At 36.8% G+C, this 16,615-nt stretch overlaps 1 protein-coding gene across 2 annotated transcripts in view; it reads left to right on the top strand.

Annotated features, from left to right (window-relative positions):
• HEPH (hephaestin) overlaps positions 1 to 16,615 on the top strand; it is a 95,146-nt gene that overhangs the window by 24,369 nt on the left and 54,162 nt on the right. For both annotated transcript variants that reach the window (XM_057312165.1, XM_057312168.1), the window contains exons 9-11: positions 8,999 to 9,130; positions 14,507 to 14,718; positions 15,692 to 15,842. In XM_057312165.1, the coding sequence (XP_057168148.1) occupies positions 8,999 to 9,130; positions 14,507 to 14,718; positions 15,692 to 15,842 (495 nt within the window). The remainder of the gene's footprint in view (positions 1 to 8,998; positions 9,131 to 14,506; positions 14,719 to 15,691; positions 15,843 to 16,615) is intronic.

Consider the following 16,615-nt stretch of genomic DNA (forward strand, 5'->3'; position numbering starts at 1 on the left):
ATTTGCATTCCCACCAAAAGTGTAAGAGGGTTTCCCTTTCTCCACATCCTCACCAAAATCTGTTGTTTCCTGAGTTGCTCATTTTAACCATTCTGACTGGTGTGACATGGTATCTCATTGTAGTTCTGATTTGCATTTCCCTGATGCCAAGTGTTATTGAGAAATTTTTCATGTGTCTGTTGTCCATTTGTATGTCTTCTTTGGAGAAACGTCTGTTCATGTCTTCTACCCATTTCTTAACTGGATCTTTTGGTTTTAGGGTGTTGAGTTTGATAAGTTCTTTATAGACTTTGGGTACTAGCCCTTTATTTGATAAAACATTTGTAAATATCCTCCTCCATTCAGTAGGTTGCCTTTTAGTTTTGTTGACTGCTTCCTTTGCTGTGCAAAAGCTGTTTATTTTGATGAGGTCTCAGTAGTTCATTTTTGCTTTTGTTTCTCTTGTCTTTGGAAACATGTCTTTGAAAGAAGTTGCTATGGCCAAAGTTAAAGAGGTTGCTTGTGTTCTCCTCTAGAATTTTGATACATTCCTATATCTCACATTTAGATCTTTCATCCATTTTGAGTTTATTTTTGTGTATGGTGTAAGAAAGTGGTCCAGTTTCGTTCTTCTGCATGTGGCTGTCCAATTTTCCCAACACCATTTGTTGAAGAGACTGTCTTTTCCCTATTGCATATTCCTTCCTACTTTGTTGAAGATAAGTTGACCATAGAGTTGAGGGTCCTTCTCTGGCTCTATTTTGTTCCATTGATCTATATGTCTGTTGTTATGCCAGTACCATACTGCCTTAATGATAACAGCTTTGTTATACAGCTTGAAGTCAGGAATTGCGATGCTACCAGCTTTGGTTTTCTTTTTCAACATTCCTTTGGCTCTTCACGGTCTTTCCTGGTTCCATACAAATTTTAGGATTGTTTGTTCCAGCTTTATGAAAAATGCTGATGGTATTTTCATGGGGATTGCATTGAATGTGTAGATTCCTTTGGGCAGCATAGACATTTTAATAATATTTGGTCTTCCAGTCCATGAGCATGGAATGTTTTTCCATTTCTTTGTGTCTTTCTCAATTTCTTTCATAAGTGTTCTATAGTTTTCAGAGCACAGATCCTTTACCTCTTTGGTTAGGTTTATTTCTAGGTATCTTAGGGGTTTTGGTGTAATTTGAAATTGGATCAATTCCTTCATTTTTCTTTCTTCTGTCTCATTGATAGTGTATAGAAATGCAACTGACTTCTGTCCACTGATTTTATATCCTGTAACCTTACTGAATTTCTGTATCAGTTCTAACAATTTGGGGTGGAGTTTTTTTTGGGTTTTCTACGTAGAGTATCTTGTTGTCTGTGAAGGGTGAAAGTTTGACTTCTTCTTTGTCAATTCAGATGCCTTTTATTTCTTTTTGTTGTCTAATTGCTGAGGCTAGGACTTCCAGTATCATGTTGAACAAAAGTGGTAAGAGTGGACATCCCTGTCATGTTCCTGACCTCAGGGGAAAAGTTCTCAGTTTTTCCCTGTTGGGGATGATATTTGCTGTGGGTTTTTCATAGATGGCTTTTATGATATTGAGGTATGTTCCTTCTATCCCTACACTGTGGAGAGTTTTTATCAAGAAAGGATGTTGTATTTTGTCAAATGGTCTTTCTGAATCTATTGAGAGGATCATATTGTTCCTCTCCTTTCTTCTGTTAATGTGGTGTATCACATTGATTCGTGGATGATGAACCACCATTGCAGCCAAGCAATAAATCCCACTTATTCCTGGTGAATAATCCTTTTAATATAGTGTTGGATCCTATTATCTAGTATCTTAGTGAGAATTTTTCCATCCATGTTTATTGGGAATATTGGTCTATAATTCTCCTTTTTGGTGGGAGTCTTTGTCTGGTTTTTGGATCAAGTAGAATGAGTTCAAGTTTTCCTTCCATTTCTATTTTTTTAAAAATCAGTTTCAAAAGAATAGGCATTAGGGGCACCTGGGTGGCACAGCGGTTAAAGCGTCTGCCTTCGGCTCAGGGCGTGATCCCAGAGTTCTGGGATCGAGCCCCACATCAGGCTCCTCCACTATGGGCCTGCTTCTTCCTCTCCCACTCCCCCTGCTTGTGTTCCCTCTCTCGCTGGCTGTCTCTATCTCTGTCAAATAAATAAATAAACTCTTAAAAAAAAAAAAGAATAGGCATTGATTCTTTATGTGTTTGGTAAAATTCCACTGGGAGATCATCCAGCTCTGGACTCTTGTTTGTTGGGAGATTTTTGATTACTTATTCAATTTTTATAAAGATTTTTATTTATTTATTTGACAGAGAGAGAGAGAGAGAGAGAGAGAAGGTACAAGTAGGCAGAGCAGCCGGCTGAGGAAGAGGGAGAAGCAGGCTCCTCACCAAGCAGAGAGCCCAGTATGGGGCTTGATCACAGGAGCTGAATGCAGACGCTTAACTGACTGAGCCATACAGGCACCCCTGATTACCAATTCAATTTCTTTGCTGGTTCTGGGTCTGTTCAGATTTTCTATTTCTTCCTGTTTCAATTTGGTAGTTTATATGTTTCTATGAATGTATCCATTTATTCAGATTGCCTAATTTGTTGGCATATAATTGCTCATAATATTCTCTTATAATTGTATTTCTTCAGTGTTGGTTGTGATCTCTCCTCTTTCAATCATGATTTTTTTTATTTGGATCTTTTTTCTTTTCTTTTTGATATGACTGGTTAGGGATTTATCAATCTTATTAATTCTTTCAGAGAACCATCTCCTAGTCTCATTGAATTGTTCTGTTATTTTTATTTCTATATCATTGATTCCTGCTCTAATCTTTATTATTTCCCTTCTCCTGCTGGATTTAGGCTTTATTTGCTGTTCTCTTTCCAGATCCTTTAGGTGTAAGTTTAGGTTGTGTATTTGAGAATTTTCTTGTTTCTTGAGAAAGGCCTGTATTGCTACATACTTGCCTCTTAGGACCACCTTTGCTGCAGCCTAATGTTTCTGAACTATCACATTTTCATTTTCATTTGCTTCTATGTGTTTTTTAAATTCTTTTTAAATTTCCTAGTTGACCCATTCATTCTTTAGTAAGATGCTCTTTAACCTTCATGTATTTGTGTTCCTTCTAAATTTTTTCTTGTGGTTAACTTCAAGTTTTAAAGCATTGTGGTCTGAAAGTATGCACCGTATAATCTCAATTTTTTTGTACTGGTTGAAACCTGATTTGTGACTCAGTATATGATGTTCTCTGGAAAATTTTCTGTGTGACGTAGAGAAGAATGTGTATTCTGCTTATTTAGAATGAAATGCTTTGAATATATTTGTTAAGCCCATCTGGTCCAGTGTGTCATTCAAAGCCTTTGTTTCCTTGTTGATTTTCTGCTTACATGATCTATCCATTTATGTAAGTAGGGTGTTCAAGTCCCCTACAATTATTGTACTACAATCAATGAGTTCCTTTATGTATCTCATTGTTTTATATATTTGGGTGTTCCCAATTTGGGGGCATCAATATTTACAATTGTTGAGTAGACCCTTTTATTATGATATAATGTCCTCCTTCATCTCTTATTATAGTCTAGCTTGAAATCTAGTTTGTCTGATATAGGGATTGTTACTCCAGCTTTCTTTTGATGTCTATTAGTATGATAAGTGTTTCTCCACCCTCTCACTTTCAATCTGGAGATGTCTTTGGGTCTAAAATGAGTCTCTTATAGCCAGTATATTGATGGGTCTTCTCCTTAGTCTTCTTTTTTTAATCCAGTCAGATACCCTCTTTTTTTAAGATTATTTATTTATTTGAGAGAGAGAGAAAGAGAGAGAAAACGTGCATGAGCAGGGGGAGGGGCAGAAGGAAAGGGAGAAGCAGACTCCCCACTGAGTAGGGAACCCAACATGGGGCTCAATCCCGGGACCCTGAGATCATGACATGAGCTGAAGGTAGATGCTTAACTGACTGAGCCACCCAGGCACCCCTCCCTATGTCTTTTGATTGGAGCATTCAGTCCATTTACATTCAGAGTAATTATTGAAAGATATGAATGTAGTACTATTGTATTACATGTAAAGTTGCTGTTTCTGTAGATTGTCTCTGTTCCTTTCTGGTCTTTGTTACTTTTGAGCTGTCTCTTCACTCAAAGGATCCCAGTTAATATTTCTTGCAGGGCTGGTTTAGTGTTCACAAATTCCTTTACTTATTTATTTTTTCCTGGCAACTCTTTATATCTCCTTCTATTCTGAATGACAGTCTTCCTGGATAAAGTATTCTTGGCTGCATATTTTTTCCCATTTAGCATGCTGAATATATCATGCTAGTCTTTCTGGCCTGGCAGGTCTCTCTGGACAGGTCTACTGCCAGCCTTATGCGTTTACCCTTGTAGATTAAGAATCTCTTGTCCTGAGCTACTTTCCAGATTTTCTCTTTATCTCTGACATTTGCAAGTTTCACTATTATATATCGAGGTGTTTATGCTTAACCAACTAAACCACCCAGATGCCCCTATAATCATTGTTTTAAATTCTAGTTCAGACATCTTACTTATATCTGTATTGATTAAATCCCTTTAGTGAGTACTACCTCTTGTTCTTCCTTTTGGGGTGAATTTCTTCATTTCATCATTATGTCCAAAAAAGAATAAGAAGACAGAGAGAAAAGACAGCAGTAGCAACAACAACCGAGAGAAAAAAAAACATGGAAAAAAACAAAAACAAAACAAAGTAAGAGAAAATCAAACAAGAAACAGAATAGAACAAAACAAAACAAAAAAAAAATAGATCTTGGGTGTATTTTGGTCTGCTTGTTAAAAGGAACTAGATTTCAAAATAAGAAAGAAAGAAAAACATATATATACAAAAATAAAATAAAATACAATGAACAAAAACCAAAAACCATGTATCTATCTATCTCTCTATATAATAATAAAAAAGGATTGAAAATTAGGTAATAGTTAAAAAAACCTGAAAAAATTAAGAATTTTTTAAAAAACCACAAATGCTTTATACTGTTTTCCATGAGAGCTAAAGTTCTTAGTTCTCTGTGATCTGTAAAGTTGGTGCTAGGCAGTTGTTCCTGCTGGTCTTCTGGGGGAAGTGCCTGTTGAGCTGATTCTCAGGTGTCCTTGCAGTTGTGGAAATGTGCCTCCTTTGCCAGGGGGCCTGGCTCGGTGTAAGAGGCTCCAGATTCCACTGTGTGGTGCTGTTTTGTTCCCTGAAGGCTTACAGCACAGATGGGTGGAATGAAAATGCTGGTGCCCCACTCTCTAGCCCCAGAGCTGAAAGTCTGTGCCCCGTGAGCACTCACAAAGAAACAATCACTCTTGTCTCCCTGGTTTCTGTCTGAACTCTGTGTTCACCCAGCCTGTGACTGAGTGTTCTTATCTGAGGCATGCAACTGAGTTTCAACTATCCAAATTTTATGGGCTTTTTCTGTGCAGATCCACGTGTTCCTCCCAGGGGAGGGAGGGGCTCTCTCTGCACTTCTGCCTTTTCCTGGGCCCCTGCCAGGAGAACAATTGCACCACCATGCGGCAGTTCACAGTTTACGGCAACACCAAGCCGAAAGCTGGAGCCAAGACTCCTCGTTTTCAGCCAGCTTCCCCACCCTGATACCTGGGAATTCTGCCACACTCACATTCTTCTTGTGACCCTGAGGATCCAGAGACGGCACTGTCCCACCTAGGATTCCACCCCACTTTGCCACTTGAGCACCTTTAAGCCAGGGATGTCGCCCACTACAGCAGACTTTCAAAGTTCCAATTTTGCACTCTTCTGCTTATAATACTTTGGTTTAGCCTCCTTAAGCTGGCTCCTGCCCTGCTGCCATCTCCTCCAAAATATCACCCCAGATTCATGTCTCCACGCCTCCTATTTTACCAAAAGTGGTTGCTTTTATATTAGCAGAATTGCAGTATTTCTTTTCTCAGATCTCTGATTGATTTTGCAGGTGTTCAGAATGATTTGATAACTATGTAGCTAAATTCCAGGGGCTAGACAACCTTAGGGTCCCCTACTCTTCTGCCATCTGAACTCCTCCTCTCTCCAGGTCTTTAACCTATTTTGAGTTAATTTTTGTATATGGTATTAAGTAGGAGCCCCGCTTCATTCTTTTGCATGTAGAAATCCAGTTTTCACAGCACCATTTGTTTAAAAGACTGTCCTCATTGAAAAAGAGAGTCTCTTCAACAAATGGTGTTAGCAAAACATCAGCTACATGCAAAAGAGGAACCAGACCACTTTCTTACACCATACACAAAAATAAATTCGAACTGGATTAAAGACTTAAATGTGAGGCCTAAAACCATAAAAATCCTAGAGGAGAATATGGGAAGTAACCTCTTTGACATTGCCTGTAGCAACTTCTTTCTAGATATGTCTCCTCAGACAGGAGAGATAAAAGCAAAATAAACTATTGGGAATACATCAGAATAAAAAGCTTCTTCATCACAATGAAGCAAACAGTCAACAAAACTAAAAGGCAACCTACAGAATGGGAGAAGAAATTTGGAAATAACTTATCCAATAAAGAGTTAGTATCCAAAATATATAAAAAACTTATACAACTCAGGGCACCTGGGTGGCTCAGCCATTAAGTGTCTGCCTTCGGCTCAGGTCATGATCCCAGGGTCCTGGGATCAAGCCCCACATTGGGCTCCCTGCTCAGCGGGAAGGCTTCTTCTCCCTCTCATACTCCTCTTGATTGTGTTCCCTCTCTCACTGTCTCTCTCTGTCAAATAAATAAATAAAATCTTTAAAAAGAAAAAAAAGAACTTATACAAGTCAACACTCAAAAAAAAAAAACCCTAAATAATTCAATAAAAAATGGGCAGAAGAAATGAATAGACATTTCTCCAAAGAAGAAATCCAGATGACAAACAGACACATGAAAAGATGCTCAACATCTCTCATCATCAGGCAAAAGAAATCAAAACTACATGAGGTAACACTTCACGCCTGTCAGAATGGCTGAAATCAACAACACAAGAAGCAACAAGTGTTGATGAGGATTTCAAGAAAAGGGACCCCTTTTGCACCATTGGTGGGAATTCAAAGTGATGCAGCCACTGTGAAAGATAATATTGATTTTCCTCAAAAAGTTATAAATAGAACTACCCAACAATCCAGTAATCCCACTACTGGATATCTACCCAAAAATACAACACCACTAATTCAAAGGGATACACAGACCTGTAAGTTTATAGCAGCAAACTATATACAGAAGCAGCCCAAGTGTCCATCAGTTGAAGAGATGGTACACACACACACACACACACGACATATTATTCAGCGAGAAAAAAAGAATGAAATCTTGCCATTTGCGCCAACATGGTTGGAGCTAGAGAGAATAATTCTAAATGAAAAAAGCCAGTCAAAGAAAGAGAAATACCATGTGATTTCACTCATATGTGGAATTAAATAAAACAAATGAGCAAAAGAAAAGGAAAAGAGAGAGAGAGAGGCAAACCACAAGACAGACTCTTAACTATAAGAATACCAACTGACAGTTACCAGAGGGGAGGTTGATGGGGGTGGGTGGGTGAAATAAGTGATGGGGATTAAGGATGGGGTTCCTTGTGATGAGCTCCAGATGTTGTATGGAAATGTTGAATCACTATATTGTACACCTGAAACTAACATAACACTGTAAGTTAACTACACTGTAATAAAGTAAAAATAAAAAAAAATTTTAAAAACCTCCTTGCCAGTTACAATAAGATTCAGATTTTCTATTTCTTTATGCTTTAGTCTTGGTAGGTTTTCTATTCTAGGACTGTCCATTTAATCTAGGTTATCCAATTTGTTGATTTACAATTTTTCATAATACTGTATATATATACATATATATGTATATATATAACCATATATATATCTACATCTGAAAAATACATATATTTATATATAATATATAATATATATATTTCTGAATATATATATTTCTGTAGAATTGGTAGTAATATCCTCCCTTTTCATTTCTGTTTTTAGTAATTTGAGTCTTCTCTCTTTTCTCTTAGTCCATCTCACTGAGAGTTCATCAATTTTGTTGTTCTTTTCAGAGAACAAACTTTTAGTTTCATTGATTTTCTTTATTGTTTCTCTATTCTATATTTTATTTATCTCTGCTCTAGTCTTTATTATTTCCTTCCTTCTTCTACCTTTGGGTTTAGTTTGTATATCTTTTCCTAATTCCTTAGGTCCTAAAGTTACGTTGTTGATTTGAGATCTTTTTTAAATGTGAATATTCATAGCTATAAATTTCTCCCTTAGCACATTTTCCATGGCATCTCATGTTTTGCTATGCTATGTTTTCATTTTCATTTGCTTCTTGGACCAGAGGTGTAGCATTAGGTGTAGAAATTGAGTAGAAAACAAACCAGAAGCACTGAACTAGGGCTTGAGCCAACATAAATATTCAGGGTATAGTCTTGGTATTTCTGGTTAATTTCAAAGGTGACCCAAGCTAGGTCAGAGGTTGTGGGTCATGGAACAAAGAAGACTCCAGGAATCATGCCTCAAATACCTAGTTCAGGACCTGTGCATAGATATAATATTTTTTATATGCTCAGAAATGGTTTAGGATAGAGGCAAGATCAGATATTGAAATGGATCCTACCAGGAAATGCAGCTATGGGAGGAGGGGCAATAAAAGTAAGGGAAATGGGATTGAACCTGACAGTGGGGTGGGAGAAAGCCCTGGTTTTAACTCCTGATTCTGTTCCTAATCAGTTATTCAAATTTGGGAAGATCAATTCCACCTCTTTGAGCTGTAATTTCCTTATTTGTAAAATGAAAATATCCCCTTCCTGTATTTGATGTTTGAAGATCAAAATGAGATAATGGATTTTAAAATGCTTTTTATAACTGTAAATTACAATACACTTGGAAGGGACTGTTCTTATTATTGCAAAGAGAGGATTTTTAAAAAAATCTTTTTCACCTCCCCTTTCTTTCCCTCCTTCTTATTTTGTTTCCATCCTCCCTGGTCATCTCTGTTTTTATTCCCATTGTCTCTCCTTCCCATCTTCCAGGGCCAGTGATTCGGGCTGAGGTGGGTGACACCATCCAGGTGGTCTTTTACAACCGTGCTTCCCAGCCGTTCAGTATACAGCCTCATGGAGTCTTCTATGAGAAAGACTACGAGGGAACTGTGTACAATGATGGTGAGCAAGCAGGGTTTCCAACTAATGCAAGCTGCTGGTAATAGGTAGCTCTAGAGGAAAAATAAATAGAAGAGGAAATGAGGGAGGAGACAGAATTGATTGTCCTGCATGGATGTTGTTAAATGAATCCATGATATTATAGTAAAGCAGAACTGGGTTCAATAAGAGACACATTCTTTTAAATATATTTAAATATAATCTGATTGATATTTTTTTAAGTTGTACCATTTTTTAAAGATTTTATTTATTTATTTGAGAGAGAGGGGGAAGCGCATGAGTGGAGGAGTGGCAGAGGGACAAGGAGACTCCCCACTGAGCACGGAGCCTGACATGGGGCTCAATCCCAGGACCCTGAGGTCATGACCTGAGCCAAAGTCAGATGCTTTACTGACTGAGCCACCCAAGCACCCCTAATTGACATTTTAATGATATTTGTTCTTCCAATCCATGAGTATGGAATGTCTTTCCATTTCTTTGTGTCATCTTCAATTTCTTTCATTTGTGTTTTATAGTATTCAGAGTACAGTTCTTTCACCTCTTTGGTTAGGTTTATTTCTAGGTTCTTATTTTTGGTGCAATTGTAAATGGGGTTATTTTCTTAATTTCTGTTTCGGCTGTTTCATTATTAGTGTATAGAAATGCACCAGATTTCTACACATTGATTGTGTCTCCTACAACTTTACTGAATTCATTTATCAGTTCTAGTAGCTTTTTGGTGTAGTCTTTAGAGTTTTCTTTATATAGTATCCTCTGCAAATAATGAAAGTTTTACTTTGTCCTTAAAAATTTGCATGCCTTTTATTTCTTTTTGTAGTCTAATTGCTGTGGCTAGGATTTCTAGTACTATGTTGAATAAAAGTACTGAGAGCGGACATGCTTGTCTTCTTTCTGACCTTAGGTGTAAAGCTTTCAGTTTTTCCCCAGAGTGTGATGTTTGCTGTGGGTTTTTTCATATATGGCTTTTAGGGTTAGTATCCTGAATATATAAAGAATTTACACGACTCAACACCCAAAAAATAAATAATCCAATTAAAAAATGAGCAGAAGGCATGAACAGACATTTCTCCAAGTAAGACATCTGGATGGCCAACAGACATATGAAAAGATGCTCAACATCACTCTCCATCAGTGAAATGCAAATCAAACTGCAATGAGATATCACCTCATAACTGTCAGAATGGCTAACATTAACAACAGAAGAAACAACAGGTGTTGGCAAGGATGTGGAGAAAGCGGAACCCTCTTTCCCTCTGGCGGGAGTGCAAACTGGTGCAGGCACTATGGAAAACAGTGTGGAGGTTCCTCAAAACGTTAGAAGTAGAACTACCCTACAATTTAGTAATTTCATTACTGGGTATCTACCCCTCAAATACAAAAACACTATATAGAGAATCATGTCATCCGCAAATAGTGAAAGTTTTTTCTTCTTCATTGCTGATTTGGATGCTTTTTATTTCTTTTTGTTGTCTGATTGCTGTGGCTAGGATTTCCAGTACTATGTCAAATAATAGTGGTAAGAGTGAACATCCCTGTCTTGTTCCTGACCGTAGAGGGAAAGTCCAAATTGTTGGTTGCCAGAGGGAAGGTACACAGCAGGATGGGGGGAATAGGTGATGGGGACTAAGGGTTGCAATTGTTGTGATGAGCACTGGGTACGGTATGTAAGTGTTGAATCACTAAATTGTACAACTAAAACTAATATTATATGTTGACTAACTAGAATTTAAATAAAAGTTTTTTAAAAATCCCAAAAGCACTAATTCAAAGGGATACACACACCCCTATGTTTATTTACAATAGCCAAATTATGGAAGAAGCCCAAGTGCCCATTGATAGATGAATGGATAAAGAAGAAGTGGGGTGTGTGTGTGTGTGTGTGTGTGTGTGTGTGATAGAATATTATTCAGCCAGGAAAATTATGAAATCTCGTGATTTGCACCAACATGGATGGAGCCAGAGAGTGTAATGCTAAGTGAAGTAAGTCAGTCGGAGACAGACAAATACCACATGATTTCATCCATTTGTGTAATTTAGGAAATAAAGCAAAGAAGCAAAGAGAAAAAAGAAAAACTATGAAATGGATTCTTAACTACTGAAAACAAAATGATTATTACCAGAGGGGAGGTGGGTGGGGGATGGGTGAAATAGGTGATAGAAATCACTTGTCATGTTGAGCACCAGGTGATATATGAAATTGTCAAATTACTATATTGGACCCGTGAGTCTAATATGACACTGTATGTTAACTATACTGGCATTAAAACAAAATTAAAAATTAAAAACAGACCTGATTATAAAAGTAAAATATATGTTTTATGGAAGTTGGATAAAACATGGAAAATTATAAAATAAGTATCATTCTTTTGATATACCTTCTAATGTTTTCCTGTGCTTATAAAAAACATATATATTTATATATGTGTGATCATGTGGTTTGTGCAGGTTTGATCATACTGTTTTTACCTACCATTATATCAATTTTCTCATGCCATTGTAATATTATAAACTTGCTACTGACTATAAAATACTCTATTACATGGATTTGCTATTCTTTATTTACCTTATCTTCTGTTGTGTGAACATTTAGTTTGTTTTCATTATTTTTGAATGCTGTAAATCATGTTGCAATGAATGGACACTTATGTTTTATTTTTTATTATGTTATGTTAGTCACCATACAGTACATCTTTAGTTTTTGATGTAGTGTTCCATGATTCATTAAATGCTTATGTTTTATTTGGATTGCCATCTCAGGAGAGAATCCTAGAAATCAGATTATTGCATATTAATTTCTTGTTTTCTCTGAGAATATTAATACATGCTAATCCCAAGCCAAAAATATTTTAAAAAATACTAAAATCATTAAGGGCAAAGTTGCAGACAAATCTAGAACAAAAGAACATTTTACAAGGCAACTGGTCTAGTCTCTTCAAGAAGTCAATGCTACAGGGAAAAAAATGGGACAACACAAAAAAACAAACCTTATCTGATCGTGGTTATTAAAAAAATTAGCTGTAAGAGACATTTTGGGGCCCCTGAGTGGCTAAGTCTGCTTGTCCCTCTCCCTACCCTCTGCCCCTCCTCTATCTATCTATCTATCTATCTATCTATCTATCTATCTATCTTTCTATCTATCATCTATCTATCTCACTATCAAAATGAATATGTAAAATCTTTTTTTAAAAGAGACATTCTGGAGATGATTGCAAAATTTCTGATATAGACTACACGTTAGATATTAGGATATTTTCTTAGGTGTAGTAATGTTCTTGTGGCAATATAGGACAAAGTTACTGATGTATTTAGAAGTAAGATGTCATCATGCTTCCAAATGGTTTAGCAAAAGCAAATAATCAGAAACTGTGTGTGTGTGTGTGTGTGTGTGTGTGTGTGTAGATATACACAGACATAGATGTAGATAAATTAAAGATGGAAACATGTTAACAGTCAACCCCAGTTGGTAGGATGATTATTGTACTACCTTTTAACATTTTCTCTGTTTTTGAAAATTGTAAAAGTTGGGAATAATAAATGAATAAGAAAGGATGTTAAAACTATCTTAAATTATACCACCTGTTATAAGTTCTTACTACAACTATCCTTTTGTGTGCTTCTTTTCACCCTTTAATGAATATTTCCTCAGGATATATTTTTAACATGTGGAATTGTTGTGTCGGAGGGTACACACATTAAATATTTTGATACCTATATCCAAGTTGCTATCTGGAAAAATTTGCAGTCCCATAAACTTGGACTTGCATCAACAGTAACAGCACAGGGCAGCCATTTTCATCTTTGTCAAATGTCAGTCTTGCAGGAAGACAACACAATAACCAAAATCACCATTGTTTTGATTTGTATTAGGTTGGACATCCTTTTCAGTATTTACTGTATATCTTACTTTTTTGTGGGCCTGAACCTTCTTAAGGCTTTTGATACATTTTGTCAACATTTTGTCCTAAAAGGCTATTCTCATTTACATTTACCCTTTCTATAGTTGAGTGAGAGGGGTAGGTGTCATTTGAGCCACTTCTCAACAGCATGGGTTATAATATGTAAAATCTTGCTAAACAGACAGGCAAAAAAAGTTATGTAGCTATTTTCATTTGTACTTTTTTGATTACTAATAAGTTTAAAATGTTATTTTATTTTTTTAAGTTTTTATTTAAATTCCAGTTAACATACTGTGTAATATTAGTTTCAGGTGTGCAATATAGTGATTCAATAATTCCATACAACACCTGGTGCTCATCACAACAGGTGCACTCCTTGATCCCCATCACTTATTTCACCCATCCCCCCACCCCCTCTTGTAGCTATCAGTTTGTTCTCTACAGTTAAGAGTTTTTTTTCTTGGTTTGCCTCTCTCAGGATAGCTAAAAATCAACAACACAAGAAACAACAGGTGTTGGTGATGATGAGGAGAAAGGGGAACCTTGCAGTATTGGTGGGAAGGCAAAATGGTGCAGCAACTCTGAAAAACAGTATGGAGGTTCCTTGAAAAGTGAAAAAAATAGAACTACCATATGACCCAGCAATTGAACTAACTACTAGGTTAAAAATTTTAAAATAAAAATTTCTATGCATCACTTGACCATAACTTGTGTCCATTTGAGGAATTACAGCCTTAGTGCTTGTGTTTTTCATATATATACACATTGATACGTGTTTGCATCCACTCATATATAGGTACATATAGAAAGGAGAATGTGTTCATTAATCACAACCATTCAAAGATGATACAAACTGTGAAGGTAGGTAGTGACTTGCGTGTCTGGAGATCTTTAAAAAGTGGTAGGCTGGTGATGGGTAGTAAGGAGTGCACGTATTGCATGGTGCACTGGGTGTTATACACAACTAATGAATCATCGAACTTTACATAAAAAACCAGGGATGTATTGTATGGTGACTAACATAATATAATAAAAAAATTTTTTAAAAACAAAAAAATAGAAAGTGGTAAGTATACAAGAGCAGATGAATGTATGTTTTCAAGTGAAGAGTATTCCAAATAAGTTTTAAAGGCCCTTTTAATCTGTAGGTCCTTTGAGCTTAGAAAACTGAAACCCGGGAAGTTTAAATTTCCCAGTTGATATACAATTTTTTTCTTTATGTTATGTTAGTCACCATAACAGTACATCATTGGTTTTTGATGTAGTGTTCCATGATTCATTGTTTGCATATAACAACTATTGTCAGAACCAGAAAATAACTACAGTCTGTTCACTCTTATCCAGGATCCTTTTTACTATTCTATATTGCATATTGATGCTGCTCCAAAATGCCTTGTAGCTTATAATATTTACCCCACTGTTTGGAGCCGATGATTCTCACTCTAGCTAATGTGATAATTAGTCCTATTTTTCCCCCCTGCAGGCTCATCCTACACTGGCTTGGTAGCCAAGCCTTTTGAAAAAGTAACATACCGCTGGACAGTCCCCTCCCATGCTGGCCCTACTGCTCAGGATCCTGCCTGTCTCACCTGGATGTACTTCTCTGCTGCAGATCCCATAAGAGATACAAATTCTGGTCTGGTGGGCCCCTTGTTGGTGTGCAAGACTGGTGCCTTGGGTGCAGATGGCAAACAGGTATTACCAAGGTTTTTGGCTGGAAAACCTGCTGGGAGGAAGATAAGGCTGTGTTGCTAACTCGGAGTTGAAAGTGGAACTGGGTTCTAGAGATATGGGAATAGAAAACAAAAATAACCAAGCTATCCAATGAGAAATTAATAGTTGGTGACCCCACACTATTTTGCATGCTATTCTTTCACTCATAAACAGTCTCTATTCCTATTCTAGTCTCTATTCCTTTTGTATCCTCTCATCATCTCTTCAGTTTTTTTAAACCTTGGTGTTCCCTAACACTTGATCCTAATTCTTAAATCTCTTTTAATATTTGTTTGTGTTCTTTCATGCCCAGCTCACCATTGTAGCTGTATATTACTTAACCTCTCTTTGCCTCAGTTTCTTCATCTGTAGTAAGGGGTTAAAAATGAAAGAAGGTATCTTGGGTTTCTATGAGGATTAATTAAAATAATCCATATGAAATGCTTATCACAGTGTCTGGATTACATAGTAAACACTCAGTAAATGTTAGAAGTAATAGTAATAATAGTGATAATTAATGATAATAAAAATAACAATACATTAATAACAATTAAATATCATTTTCTCTTATTTTCTAATCCCCTCTGACTAGAGTCCTTTCCTGATCTGTTAACCACCTTTCTCCACTCCTTTACCCAGGTGACTCCAAGCTCTCTTCTATCACTCTCTGTCTTCTCCATAATCTCCATCTTGTGCTTCTTCCCTGTCCCCTTTCATACATTCCTCCCCTCCCGTCTTTTCATTTTGTTCTAACTTCTTTCAACCACCTTCAATTTGAAATTACCTGAGGAAAAACTTTCTAGCAACAACTACAGTTCTAGGCAGGAGGTATGGGCTTGTCTCTGTCTGGAAAAAGAAATGAGAAAGAATCAGGGCTCATTGGGTCTGGAGTTGTACACCCCACAACTGCTAAAACCATTATCATTCTTTCTTATGCTCTTCCACTGACCTACAGAAAGGGGTGGATAAGGAGTTTTTTCTCCTTTTTACTGTGTTGGATGAAAACAAGAGCTGGTACAGCAATGCCAATCAAGCAGCTGCTATGTTGGATTCCCGACTGCTCTCAGAGGATGTCAAGGGTTTCCAAGACTCCAATCGGATGCATGGTATGGGGAGTGCTTTTTTCCTGAGCTACAATTGAGAGGTTACAAGTAAAAATCTAACCTAAACTTAATCACGTTCCCATTCTTGAAAGCACTGATCCCATTGGTCAGCTCTACCCAAGACATGAACTAGATCGAAGAATTAAATCTAAGGCAATAGATCTTATATTTAGCACTTGATTGTGCTGTGTCCTGTGTTACACAGTATGGGGGACACTGGAAAAATGTGCTGTGAAATGAGGACTGCAAACAAGGAATCCACTAGGGAGTGAGGAGAGAAAGCTGGAATGATACATTTCCAGTCTTATCTTCTTCTCCTTTATTGACTACCCATGTTCCTCAACTCCATACTCCAGCCAAACAGGGCTATTTTTCACTATATAGACATACCTTGTGCTTTTCTGATTTCATGGCTTTACAATGCTTTGCCTTCCAGTTGAAATGATTCTCCTTACATTTTTGCCCTTGGCCTGTGGAATTTTTTTCCATTCTCTAAGGTCCTACTCAAAAGCTACTTCATCCATGTAACCATTTTTTTTTATCATCCAATCCCAGGATGATGACACTCTCTTATGAACCACTATTGCATTTTATCAGACTACTTTAATAGCATGTTCTATATAGTTATTTGTTACATGGCTTTTGACCTGCTAAAGTGTAGCCTCCTTAAAGGTGAGTTTTGTTTGTTGCTTATCTCAGTATTATTTACACTTTCTAATAAATAGTAAATGTTTATTGAACAAGTGAACTACCAATTAATGAGTAGGTACGTAAGT

Source organism: Ursus arctos, chromosome X (genome assembly GCF_023065955.2).
Source record: "Ursus arctos isolate Adak ecotype North America chromosome X, UrsArc2.0, whole genome shotgun sequence".
In the NCBI taxonomy this organism is placed as follows: domain Eukaryota; kingdom Metazoa; phylum Chordata; class Mammalia; order Carnivora; family Ursidae; genus Ursus; species Ursus arctos.